Source organism: Musa acuminata, chromosome BXJ2-9 (assembly GCF_036884655.1).
Source record: "Musa acuminata AAA Group cultivar baxijiao chromosome BXJ2-9, Cavendish_Baxijiao_AAA, whole genome shotgun sequence".
In the NCBI taxonomy this organism is placed as follows: domain Eukaryota; kingdom Viridiplantae; phylum Streptophyta; class Magnoliopsida; order Zingiberales; family Musaceae; genus Musa; species Musa acuminata.
The window spans coordinates 47,270,337-47,284,543 of record NC_088346.1 but is presented as its reverse complement, the minus strand read 5'-3'; the positions used below and the strand labels follow the sequence as shown (position 1 = coordinate 47,284,543).

Below are 14,207 nucleotides of genomic sequence, written 5' to 3'. Positions count from 1 at the left end.
CCTAATTTTGTTACGAAAAAGAAATCTCACTTTAGTATCGCATATAAATAAATGTTAACGATCATATTTCATAATTTAATGGAATTGATGAAACAATTGGACAATTTGACTGACATGAACTGATCTGATTCCTACCTTTCTATCATCATATTACACATCATCATGTATAATCTATACACGCATCCACCCACCGACGGGACTAATGTTCAAATGTCCGCTTAAGAAGAAATCGGTTATACGGGTCGGATCCTGTTAAAGGGCTGGTGGCTTACTGAAACGGGTCGGGGCTCGGTCGTCCCCTTGACCCGTTAGGTTAAATAGGGGCCAAGATTTTTTAGACGCCATTCCTCCTCCACTGTCCGCTTCTTCGGCCCCTTCCGCCGCCAGTACCGCTATTGCCACTACCGTGCCGCGTGCCGACCATTATTCCGCCCCCTCCCGTCTTCGTCGACTGGCGCCCGAAGTCGCCCTCAGCTCCCTCCCACTTTACCGATGCCCTCCTCCTTGCCGTTCTCCGTCGTCAACTTTGCCTCGATCGCCGGGGATGGCTTCAGGGAGACGGATCGGGTTGACCCGTCAACCCGATGGGTCAGGTCCGCTGACGGATCGAATCAAATTCCGAGCTTGATCGGTAGATGGAGAGCCCGCGCCTGGTTTGGACTATTGCGCTGCTGTACCTGTATTCCGCATGGCCAGAAACCATACGCACCTTACGTTGGAACAGGACAAAGACCGAACAGAACGCCTGGCCTCTCCTTTGCCTCGCTTCATCTCAATATGGAAGTATACTTTTGTTTTATTCGTGAAATGCCTCTCCCGATTTCGATGTCCTTTCTGATCCATATACTCTAAAAGATATTATGAGATGGTGGATTCGTAACACCTCGAACAAATCGCGAATTCAGTGTGCGAATAAAAGGAGGAGCTTGTAAGCCATAAGAAAAGGATAAAATATTCATGGCCCAGAGGCAGAGAGAGACTTGGAATACAGAGAGTTCTGAGGCGTCCGCTGATCTCAATGATTACTTCTCCTCCCCTTCTCTCCCTTCTTGTGCAATCCAGCAACCACATTTTGCTCCCAGATCTCCTGACGGAGGAGTTAAAAGTGGAAACAAAAACTTCCTGTGAGTTTTCCTTCTTTCTGTTCTTCTCAATTTATATTTAATATTGTTAGTGCTGTATGTTCTTAATAATGTCGAATTAGTCGCGGATGAAATATTAATCATTGCGGAGTATATTCTGACGAACTTCATTGGATTCCTATTTCTTCTTTTTTTTTAACTTTAGATTTATCCTCCTAAATGTTTCTTTGAATTAAGGCGTTCATTGTTTGCATGTTAAGTTACTTCTTAGTTTTCAATCCTCCTAATTGATTTTAAGAAGTCCAATTTGAGTCGAAAAGTTTCTCACTTTTAGGTGCTTCAAGAACTGCAATATCACTGCTGTTACAGATTGTCAAAAGCTAAAGATTCACTTCTTTTCCTTTTCTTTTTCTTTCTCGAGGGAACATTCTGTGTCTAAATTAATCTCGCTTGGCGACAGTATAATATATACACATAATTTGAACTTCTGTTTGACAATGGTTTTGATTTATATACCTCAAGAGTGGATACTCCTTATTCCTTACTCTTTTAAACACATAATTCTACTAGAACTTTTTGAAGGTTTATTTCCTAATAAAATGAATACTGTATTTATCTAGTTGATTATATTTTTCTTCTCATTTAGTAGGCCTTGTACTATGCCTCCTTTGTTTAAAAATGCCATCAAGGGGAACTACAAAGGCCAATATAAGTTACATCATGTTAATTAATTGTCATATCATTAAATATTAATAGACACATCATATCCATGAGCTTAACTTCATATATGGAATGAAGATCTTAGGTGAAGTATCTGTCCTTGTCCAATTACTACTGATTCATAAGTCCACAACTTAACATGTCCTATGTTGTTGCAATAGGTTATGAGAAGGATGTAATGATATCATATTACATATACGAGTGGACATTTGGAGAAGTTCATGAAGAGAGGCCTCTTAGGAAAGCAAATGAATCTTGCTTGCTACGTTTAAGTGAAGGACTACAGACTCGCTTCCATGTTCAATTGAAAGACTACAATCTACAATCTTAAGTAATTTATCAAAATAAAGACAAAGCTATGATGGTTAATATTCACACATTCCTGATCTATCTACATTTACTGTGTCATCTTTCATGTGTCGGGGAAATGTAAAATATTGCCCACTTTTATACAATTCTATCTATATCCATGTACCACTGATATATCATCAATTCTCTTTCATTAGCAATGATTCATTTCTGTTGGCTTTTAGACACACATGATGCATGTGCCTGTGAAATTTGAGTGGATTGTGATTCTGCTTGCTCTTTGAACTATTTTATTCAAATTACAAACGATCTTATATGGTTTGGTGGCTATCACATAATTATCTATTGTATCAATTTCAATCACCAAATATCATAAATTCATGCTTCTAGTTGATGCTAAGAAACTTCAAATTTCCTTTGTATGGTCATCATAGAAAATATGCATGGCAAATTTACAATCCTAATGTAAATTTTCTTATTAACTTTTCTGGTCTCAGTCATTTGCTCCTTAGCCTTCGTCTATTTTCTTGCAGAGGAATTGGTCAAAATAACTCAGACTGTCCTCAAATGGAGGAAGCAATGGACACCAAAAAAAACTCTTATCTTGCCAATTCCTTCTCATCACCAGATGGTTCTTCTGCTCCAGATTCTAAAGAGGATAATGGGAATCGACAGCATGGAGCATTAGACAAGAATGGCAAAATTCCATTTCTTACTAATGATCTGAACACTTCAACTCTAGACCAAAGAGGATATGTTGTATCAGAGAATAAACCAGTAATTAAACTTGAGGGTGTAAGGGTTGATTTACCCAATGTTCATAGAATGTTGGAACCTTATTCTTCCAATGAATCAAATGAGCTTGGGACACCACAAAATGGCGTATCAGAGAATTTAAAGAAATATGATGCAAGCCGAGTACTTGTTGATACTACAGCACCTTTTGAATCTGTTAAAGAGGCTGCAACAAAGTTTGGAGGGATTGCTGATTGGAAAGCACAGAAGACCTTGATCACAGAGGTAAATTTCATTTTGATCTAGCAATTGATTTTTTTTCTTTTATCATTGATATTAATATTTTCATGACTCATAGCAAAGTATTTCTTTCAGTGATGATAATATTGTTCTCTCATAATAGGATCCACTTGAAGTAGATCTGTGGCTTAACTTGAATTCTGAAGTCCTTTACTCAGTTTTACTAATTTCAATTACTTGTTATGCTTTATTGACATCATTATGTATTTTAATGCTCTGTAGTAATGTTACTTTAACTTTATAGAATATTTGCTCTGCTTCTGTGATCTAGAAATGAGCGGCTATGTAATTTTAGGACTTGCTATATATCTTTTATAATGTTAAAAAGGATATCATTAGCAACAGTAAAATTACTGGATATGTATTATGTAAATATGGACGAGTCTTCTTATTCCAATGATAATCCTGTAGTGGTGTTTTTGCAATAGTTTCTGAAAGAAGAATAATTGATGTGTTCTCCCTCTGGTATCATATATTAGCATAAACTCCTTTACTGGAGGTTCTAAATTGTTTCATTTGGTTATACACAGAGGCGCAAGCAAGTCCAATTTGAACTTAAGAAGGCACAAGAAGAAATTCCGAAGTACAAAGAACAGCATGAAGCTGCTGTAGCTGTTAAAGGACAAGTGTTGAAGGAGCTAGACTATACAAAGAGACTGGTAGAGGAGCTTAAACTGAGCCTGGAGAAAGCAGAAACGCAGGAAGCACAAGCAAAGCAGGACTCCGAACTTGCTGATCTAAGATTGAAAGAAATGGAGAAAGGAATTACTAATAATTCAAGTGTTGTAGCCAAGACACAACTAGAGGTCGCCAAAGAAAGGCATGCAAGTGCAGTTGCTGAGTTGATATCAGTAAAGCAAGAGCTGGACTCAATGCAAAGAAGGTATGTTTTATTAGTTCATGAAAAGGACATTGCAATAAGGACAGCTAAAGAATCTGTTTCTGCATCAAAGAAGTTAGAGAAGACTGTTGAGGACCTAACACTCGAGCTCATCACAACCAAGGAATTGCTTGAATCTGCTCATTCCGCACATCTTGAAGCCGAAGAACAAAGAATTGGTGCAGCCTTGGCATTGGAGCAGGATAAATTGAACTGGGAAAAGGAAATGAAACAAGCTGAAAGTGAATTACAACAGCTTAATGAGCAACTCCTTGCAACAAATGATCTCAAGTCAAAACTAGATAGAGCTTCTTCATTACTGGTTAGTCTAAAAGTTGAACTAGCTTTATACATGGAGTCAAAACTAAATCTGGAGGTCAATAGCACACGAGAACTGAATCCGATAGTTCAGACAGGAGACATCAATGAGACAGAAACAAATGTTCAAGCTGCATTAGCGACAACCACAAAGGAACTCGAGGAAGTAAGGTTCAACATTGAGAACGCTAATGATGAAGTCAACTGTTTAAGAGTTGCAGTTTCTTCACTAAAGTCTGAGCTGGAAAGAGAGAAAGCATCTCTGACCACGATGAGACAGAGGGAAGGCGTGGCATCTGCATCAGTCTCATCTCTTGAAGCTGAGCTCACTAGGATAAACACTGAACTAGAACTAATTTTGATCAGAGAGAAGGAAGCCAGAGAAAAATTGGTGGAGCTGCCAAAGGCACTGCAGCAAGCAGCTGAGGAAGCAGACCAAGCTAAATTAATAGCTGACTTGGCACGTGAAGATCTGAGGAAGGCAAAGGAAGAAGCAGAATATGCCAAAGCTGGAGCTAGCACACTGGAGACAAGATTAAGTGCTACTCTTAAGGAGATCGAGGCAGCTAAAGCATCAGAGAAATTGGCCATCTCAGCAGTCAAAGCATTGGAAGAAAGTGAACAAGCAAGCATGGAGTGTGAGGACTCATCAAATGGAGTAACTCTACCAATTGAAGAATACTACAGACTGAGCAAGAAAGCCAACGAAGCCGAGGAGATTGCTAACAAAAAGGTAATTTCTGCCATCGAGCAAATGAAAGCAGCCAAAGAATCTGAGTCAAGGAGTTTAATACAACTGGAGGAAGCAAATAAGAGGATCAAGGAGAAGAAGAAAGCACAAAGAGCTGCAGTAGACAAGGCTAAAAAGGCAAGGGAGGGCAAGCTGGGTGTGGAGCAGGAGTTGCGAACATGGAGAGCTGATCATGAACAGCAGAGAAGATTGGGTGGCATCCGTCGAAGCTTCTCTGATTCTTCGAACCTTGTCGCCCTCGGAGACACTGAAAGCATTGCCAGTGAAGCAGGTAGTCAAACAAGAAGTCCGAGGGTGCATATGGCACGATCAAACACAACAAATGCCATGCCTGACTCAGAACGGAGGCCACGATCATTCTTTCCCCGGATAGTCACGTTCCTAGCGAGAAAGAAGGTTCAGTCATTGAAGTAAGACAGAAGCACATACATCTTGCAATGCACTTGCAATTCTGCATTGTGTTGCATGTAGGACCTGCTAAATATGCTGCAACTAGTTTCATGACGTCGATAGAACCCATGGAATTCGGTGTCAGGTATTATGCTGATTCATATTGTCTGTTTCAAGTAATCTGTTTACTTGTTAAATTAGACATTTTGTGACTAAATTACAGTCTTGAAGTTGAGAAGTGACTAAATTACAGTGTTAAATTAGGCAAATACGGGCGGGGACGATATATTTCTTATAGTATCGGAGGTTTAAATCTAGAAGGTGAAGAAGGAGCAAGTCGAGAGGGTATGGGCGAGTGCGATCGCCTTGTAACACCACGCGAGTGACTGACGAGGGTAAGCGCATGAGTGGGCACCTATGAAATACGGACACGCTGGATTCAGTGGCATATCCGTGTCACGTGTCAGACACGGATTCGTCATCGAACCGGTCGGACACGTAACGCAGCCGAATCATTTTTCCTTCTTTTTTTTCTTTTTTTTTTAATTAAGTCGGATGCGGGTTTGGCGGTCCGACTCTTCCACACCGCGAGCGGAGCGGAGCGGAGCGGAGGCGTCGTGAAACCAGGATTTCTCACCGCGAGCGGGAGGCGCCTGGAATCCTTCTTCCTCCGGATTCCGGGAGGATCGGCGTTAAGTACCGCAGCACCGGACCGAACGCTTCTTCCTCACCGTGCTGTCGAGCACTCGCCCCGAGCTCCCCTCTCTTCCGTCGGGCGCTGCCATCATGGTGTCGGACCCTCCGCTCCGAGCCCACCTCTGCCGCGACCGCGCTGCCGAACCCTCCGCCCCGAGCCCCTCGCTGCCGTCGGGCTGTCGAACCCTCCGCCCCAAGCCCCTCTCTGCCGCGACCGCGCTGTCGTCGCGCGCTCTCGGGCCCGCGGCGACTTAACCGGCGTCCCGCGAACCATCTTCGTCAGAGACGTCCGGCGTCCGACGACGATAGATTAATTTTGTTTATTTTGAAAAAACTTAATTTGATTATTAACATATTATTAACCTTTTTTTATTTTTTTAATCTGGTTTTTTTACTCTTGATTAAAGTGTTAACATAACATTAACCTATTTTAGCATATTATTATTATGTTTCAGATTTTACATAGTTATTTTTGGCTAATAGATTAGTTGGATCGTGAATCTTTAAATTTAGATGGATATTTATATTTGTATTATTTTAATTATTTAAACTTGTGTGATGATATTTATTTGTTTATATTACTGAGTTTATAAATTTTAAATGTATAGATACTATAAAACTCATGTTATATATATATATCCTCGATATCTTAATTTTCTTACAAAATGATGCATTGTTATATACCTGTCATGTCGTGTCCCATGCACATACATCAACACACCCAAGAGTGACAAAAGAGGATGAGGATAATATGCTAAGAGTAGATGGACAAAAATCGAGATTACCAATAAAGGCATAATAATATTGACGAATAAGGGATGAAGATGATCATAGCAGGGCAAAGGTGACGGACGATCGATCGATGAAACGGATGCTAAGAGTATCTCATCTTTTAGAAAATAAATAAGAAATGCTCTATGGAAATAAAACAAAAGAAGGGCACTTAAAAAAAAGATTTAGGGCTTTTCTAAATGGCCCTTGAGAAAATATTTGTAAATTAGATGTAAATCGTGACTTGTACTGATGAAAAGTATGGCCCTCGAGAAAATAACAGTATTTATATTTATGAGTGAATAACAGTATTTATATTTATATTTATCACCAAAAATGTACAAAACTTTAGAATGTAGGTAAGCCAAAAACCAAATCCCAACCATCAACTGTTCTTACTATCAATCAGACGAGAAGAGTTCCATATGTCCAGAAAACAAACAGGTCTAAAGGAAGCTGGTCATTCATTGTTCATCAGCTGATCTTTTATCCCTTCTTCAACATCCAGACTTTCGTAGATACTGAACTCAGTAAGTCGCCTTATGCTTCAAAGTAGTGCAGAGGCAACAGCTATCACAATCATACAACTCATTTTAAAAGTAGACATTAAACAATTTCAAAAGCAAGAAACTTATTGATCACAGTAATGGCAAATGCAACATGGCTCAAGGTTTTAAAGACCTTCATTCAGTATACCATCAGCCATTCGAAAGACTTACTCCTCAGATCATGCTCAACTAATAGCTTCAAAATTATCTAAGAAAATTTGTCATCAAGAACCAGTGTCAAATTTCTCAACACCACAAGATAAGAAGAAATTGTTGAAATGTACATTATACATGTATTACAGCAATCTCATATCCTAATAAAACAGTTTAATACCTTTACGGAAGTCTTCACAGTGCCTCAGATATGGAACCACCGATCCTATGTCAACCTTCTTATTAGCATTACAATCATAAGATGGAGGAAAGTGGAAGCAGGGCTCCATGGTGATGGAATGGAGGCAAAGATTCTTGTTATCAGGTCTTGTAAGAATCCACGGGCTTAGACCACCAAGACCTTGTGCCACATATCCAAAGGTTGAATATGGGCTAGTCATCAATGAATCACTCAAGCTCAACAGATACATCTCTGCAAGGGCCTTCATATTGTGACTGAGCTTCTCTGTGTGTTGTTTCTCTTCATGGCTCGGTTGATAGATGCCAATCACCTCTTTCGTCGTTGTTGCATGCTCATAGTACATGTCTCTTAGCTTCTCAAAGTACCCACTGTTCAAACTGGTAACAAGAACTGCTTTTGGCTTCACACCGAAGATGGTTGGAAGAGCAGGATCTTTCGGATCAACATCAGGCAATAACTTTTCACTCAGTGCGCAACCCATGATAGAGCTAAAGTGGCTATCAAGATCGACCTTTGCAAATGTTCTGATCTGCATTCCTAAACTTTCTTTTGCATTAGCAAGATAAGCTTCATAATACCTCGTTACGTAGCCCCAGACTGAGTTGGACGGATGAAAAAGATATCTTCCCAAATGATGGAAGACAGTCGTTCTCTCTGGGAATAGCAGACTCAGTTCCTTCTTGAACTCAGGAATGAGAAACAAAGCAGGCACAAAGTATTGATTTGATCTTAGCAATAGCCAAGGGAACTTTTGAAGTAGGAGCTGACTCTCTTGGCAGTAGAACATCTTATCGAAGTCATCATTAGAATGAACCAGGTGGAGATAGAGATAAGCTGGTAGTGGAAATGAAGCATTTGCAGGGTTCATGTCATTGCTAAGCACTTTCTTTTTAAGCATATCTCCATAACGATATGGATCTTTCTCGAACCTCCAGACCCATTTAAGGTTATTGATAGGGAAATCGGAAGGGAGAACCCATGTGGTGTTAGGGAATGGCTCACAGAATAGACCCTTCATGTCTTCAGGAAGGTCGAGCAGTAAGACCTTGTTATTAAGGAGAGCATAGAGGAATGCTGAGGAAATACTTAAGATCCTGTTTCCCAGGCCATCAGACGCCATCCATACCACATAGTTGCACTCCATTGGCCCTGTGCTGCGATTGGACTTCAACTGTTCAACAGCTTTCTTGTAGAGCTCGGTGTCAGGGCCACACTTTTTGTGGCGAGCTTCATACCTTCGGAGCTTCTCCACAAGGTAAGCTGAAGAAGTGTGGTTCGAAACCTTCCAGTAAAATGCAGACTGGTAGCGGCTCAGGCAGGAAGCTTCATCAAATACCGGGGAAAGCAGACCTCCAAGTAACTCGTCTTTTGGATGTTCAATGGTGGAAGAACTAGCAAAACAACTACTGTTGGAGACTGAATATTGAGCGCAGAATACCAAAAAAGAAAGTATTCATATTAGTTAACCAGACAGAAAATAAGTTAAATCTTTAAGAAAAAGCATAATATGAGCTCACTCAATCTGAATGAGGCAGGCTGCAACAAAAGAGTTTTTTTCAAATTAGGAGAATCTTTAAGTTTGTCTCTTAATATCATGAGATATTACACTACATGTACCAAGTAAGAAATTCCATTATTGGTCTGGATTTGTTAGTATAAAAAAGATTCCTTTTGGGCCCTTCAATAATTCTATGGAGCATATCATCATTTTTTCTAATTATTTTCTTTTTATCTTCTAAAATGGTGGTAATCATTCGACCAATTTGCTATGGTTAAACATAAAGAAAAATCACATCTGTATACAAAACTGACTCAAATATGTACATGTTACATATTTGATGCATGTTGATGTCCATCGTAAATATCCATTTCAACAATATACAGACAAAGAATTTAGTAACTAATTGATATCTATGGATATGTTTTCTTTCCATACAATTGAGCACATTGAAATTCATGATGTCGATGCTGACATTTATGCGTTGATAGGGAAATGAGAAAGTAATTAGGAGGCAGATAACTAAAGATAGATGTGTTGATAGTTACATCAATTATAGTTTGTTTTCCATTTAAGACACTCTGCTTAGTGCAGGATGCTTGGCCATTAGTTGGCCTTAAGAGTATATAAAGCAATGTACAACAAGAAGGATTTATGAAAGTAATAACACTTCAGTAGGGTCATGATCATGACACTGAAGATTGCTAATCAGGTGAAGGATGATTCGAAAAAGTCAGATCCTCTATACTCTTATTAAGGAAATGTACCACAAAAGAAAAAGTCAGTTAAGTGTATCCATGATTATCACTGCTCCCCAAATCTCCAAGGAGAATTTGGCTTCTTTGGGTGAAAGCTCAAGGGATGAAGAACTACGGACTTAATGTCATACTCCATTATGTAACATGCTTAAGGTTTGAGGACACCATCATCTCATTTAACAACCTAGAAGGATTATGGACATAAGATTCCCTGCGATGATGCCTTAGCAATCATAATCATTATGTAAAGTTTCTCTATCCATCATATTGAAAATTTAGCTAACATCTTTCACTACAATGCACTTAAGTGTGTACAACTAAGTTTGTCTTGATGTTAGCCAAGTAGCTCGCAATTGGTTGACTTCTTTGAGACACCATCAGAGAAGGAAATATTTGATAACTAAGGAGAACAAAAGAAAGTTAAATCCATTTAGATGGTTAGCTAAGAACCCTGAATTACTAATTTTGTAATATCTTCTAATGGCACAATGGTTCTCCGATTGAAATGAAATTCACGAGCAAATTAAGCTCAATGCAAAATGCTTTCATCCACTACAAGGGATGCATCATGGATGTCTGAGAAGACCTACTTGCAATTCAGTAATGTTGTATACTGACCCTCTAGCAGAGAGAGTCCATTGAACTAGAGCTGTCAATGACCTATCTCGACCCACTCCTGATCCTGTGAGGATAAGAATGTGGATCACAAATATGACTCACATGACCAAAAGGATGGAAACCTTAGCCATTTTATGCTTGACCAAATGGCTAACATGCTAAGGATGAAAACCTTGGCCATTGAATCCCCATTGTAAGACTAGTGGGCAAAATTAAGAGAATTTTTTACATTGGGGAGGCACAAAGTAATCAAGTAAAAGGACCACAAGATTCTAAAATATTGACTTCATCAGTTAATTACATTGTCCCTGAGAGAAAGACAAACAGAACATTTATGTATATGCTTGATCGATGCATTTTATCCAAATGAATTCTGTTTATCCTTGGTGCAGCTCTAGGCCATTCTATGCTATGTTTGTTGCACACATGATTGGAATACAAAGCACATATGAACAACTCCAACGACCAAAAAGGCCTCATTCATCACCAAAAATGATCTAGATTTCACAATCTGACAACAAATTATCTCCTCTACTCATAGTCTTACACTGTTAAGAGCACCACCACCTCCACTATCGATTATGTGAGTTATGCTGAGAAGAAAACTCTCAGCAAATTCTTCTTGTCATGAAGTAATCGATTGTTCTAACACTAGTTTGCCCATTAGTCTAAGTTGACCAGTTCTTGTCCTATCAATTTGTATTATTACATTTAGTATTTTATTTTTTTTAGTATTTTTGTCCTGACAAGATTGCCTCCTCCTCCCTCCCTGACTTCATGCCTTAGAAATCGTGCTTAAAGAGTATAGTTTAACCGATGATGCGTTTTAACGGGAGAACCGAGCACATGCACGCGCCGTAGAATAGAATTCTGTCGTCCCTTTCATCATCGATCTCAAGCATAGATTAAGCCCAAATCCTGCTTTCTCTTCCCCAATTTGGCTACGAATCGCAGCGTGTTATCTACCCGCTTCTAACTTGCCCCGCCGTCGGCCCGCCCACCCCGGACCAGCTGTGGGCCCCGGTCCACGGGAGCTCGTCTACTGGTGGGTGTGGCAGTCGGTCTACGGCGGAAGCAAACAATTTGGGTCCAACTATTGCTTGTCGACCTTCGGAGTGCCTCTCGTTCCCAAATCACCAACCCCACCTTCCATTCTTGTCTTCTCCTCGGAGACGAAGGCCTCCGGCCAGCATCCTACTGACTATTCGTCCAAATCATGAACTTACTGCAAGTCTTTCAGACTCGGAGAATCAATTTAGTCTTCCATTCACAGCTCAACGAATCCTAATCTTATCCATCTTTCCTGGTTTCGTTTCTCCACCAAGAAAGAATGAAACGGACATGGGATGGATATTCCACAGAGAAAAGCCCAGAAAGCAGCAGGAAAAATGAAACAAGAAATATAAGGATGATATAATATATCATCGGTAAAAGGAATGTGGAGGGGAAAGAAAGTAACCTCCTTGTGATGCTGCTGGGCGATGCAAGAGGAGCAGATCGAGTGAGTGACGGCGATGGGCCACTGAGGGTAGAGTGAGGAGCAGGACGAGCGTGCACAAGGCAAGCACGACAAGCGGCCTCACGACGCCCAACCCAGCGACCAAATGGGCTCCGCCACTCCCCTCGTCCTTCGTCTCCCGTCGCCCGGCGAGCGGCGGCATATGCTGCTGCTGCATTCCCATCTGCTTCATCTCCATCACCGCATCTCCCGCTTCAGCATCGGAGAAATAAAACCTCAGCATCCCACGTTGAATATATTAATCTCACGCCCATGGAAGGCAATCTCGGGGGTCTGCCGCCCTCCGCGACACTGCATTCAATGTCCCTTTCCTTCAATAATTCTTCTCCTGGGAGTAGAAGAACAGTTCTCGGGGGTGATGACGGAGTCGGTGCCAATGCCTCTTGTTTAAGAATACGATTGGCATCGCCTCGAAACTCTTACCGTCCCGACTTGTACGTCTTCCATTTGCCTCGTTCATCCTCCCAAGTCAGAAATCGATGGCCGGAAGAAGACAAGCGACGCTTTGCTGCCATAAAAGGTGGGCGGATCTCAAACTCGGGTGTCGGCGGGTAGGCGTATACGTATCGAAACCCGGTTCGGTTCGGTCCGGTCCAATACAAGCTTAAAATGTGAGTTGCGGGGCAATTAAACCGAACCAATCTGTGATCCGATGCGTCTGTGATCGAAGTTGAAGTTTGATTGGCGAGCGAAATAAGGATCTGATCCAACGATGTGCTGCACTGAGTAAACAATTCGTTTATGGATAAGGGTCGATGCATGTTACATAACTAGCCATGTGGCATGTTGCGCATGGGTCCAATCAATATTAATAGATGGAAAAAATAATTAGTCAATTCACTATCAATTTTGAGTTTGAGGAGATGATTTTTATGGCATAAAGCCATAAGTTCTATATTGTTATTAGTGATAAGAGCAAAATATTAAAACCAATAAGGATCAAAAGGATATTGTAAATGAAACATAATGTTCATCTAGAGATCTTAACCTTTTTCTTTTTGTCTGTGTCAAAATATAGTTAACAGGAGATGTCTTTGTCTGGATAATGATGTTGGTTGCTTCGCATAAATGAATGTATCTAAGGAAGACATTTTGATTTTGATAGTAGCATATCAATGTAATTCAAATATATTTTTTTTAATCTTGATCAGATGCATTGCGCACGAGAGAGATACAATGGTTTGGTTAATAAGTGCTTTTGATTTTTTTTTTTCTTTTTTCTGTTTAGGATGGATGTATCACGGGCGATGAATGATTCGGCTAAATCAACCTCATCCGGCACTATATCATGCATAAAGAGAAACCCTTTAGCCTAGTCAATCGTATTTCAAATAAATTTTTGTCCTAGGCAAAAATATAATGCATAGAAAGAGTTTTTGGATTAGGTCATCGCATTTAACATGCTAAATATTTTTTACCTTGGATAGATGCATCGCACATAAAGGGACGCTTTAACCTAGTTAGCGCTTGCATGGGTCGAGTCGCATGCATCGAGATTGTAACTTAGCCTAGGGCTCGGGTTTGATCCAATGCGTGAGCTCAGGTAAGGGGTTTTAGGGTCGAGCCACAATTGAGTAATGTCGAGTCAAATTCAAACTTTGGGGCTCGAGCTTGGGTGGCACTTAGGTTCGAGTTGAGCTTAGTTGATATAGCCTAGGGTCGAGTGGGCTTGGGCACTTGGATCAGATGTAATTTACTATCCTGATCTAGTTAGTTAATTAATTTCATTCGACTCGAGCTAATCGATCATGTTTTTTCATGCTCGGCCTGAACTAGTTGGGTTCGAGATTCAATATTTTTTTTTTCTCACGTGTTAAGCTCATACATTACATCCGTCGTAGAAATATACGTTTTTTTCTTATGGATTTGATAGGAAATCAACTACATTTCTTAAGATATTTGCATCGATTGAGATTTCTTGTAGACGTAATCGACTCGAATCCCACCCAAAAACTCTTT

At 40.2% G+C, this 14,207-nt stretch overlaps 2 protein-coding genes across 2 annotated transcripts; one reads left to right on the top strand and one right to left on the bottom strand.

Annotated features, from left to right (window-relative positions):
* Positions 1–283: 283 nt before the first annotated feature.
* Positions 284–5,732, top strand: LOC135585516 (protein WEAK CHLOROPLAST MOVEMENT UNDER BLUE LIGHT 1-like). The gene is made up of 3 exons (XM_065126962.1): positions 284–1,124; positions 2,645–3,131; positions 3,677–5,732. The coding sequence occupies exons 1-3, from the start codon at positions 958–960 to the stop codon at positions 5,507–5,509; spliced, it is 2,487 nt and encodes an 828-aa protein (XP_064983034.1). The 5' UTR covers positions 284–957; the 3' UTR covers positions 5,510–5,732.
* Positions 5,733–7,704: 1,972 nt separating this feature from the next.
* Positions 7,705–12,740, bottom strand: LOC135623709 (galactoside 2-alpha-L-fucosyltransferase-like). Its single transcript, XM_065126961.1, has 2 exons — positions 12,189–12,740; positions 7,705–9,271 (listed from the first exon to the last, which is right to left on the bottom strand). Exons 1-2 carry the CDS (start codon positions 12,469–12,471, stop codon positions 7,815–7,817), a joined length of 1,740 nt encoding a protein of 579 aa, XP_064983033.1. The 5' UTR covers positions 12,472–12,740; the 3' UTR covers positions 7,705–7,814.
* Between the last annotated feature and the right edge of the window lie 1,467 nt (positions 12,741–14,207).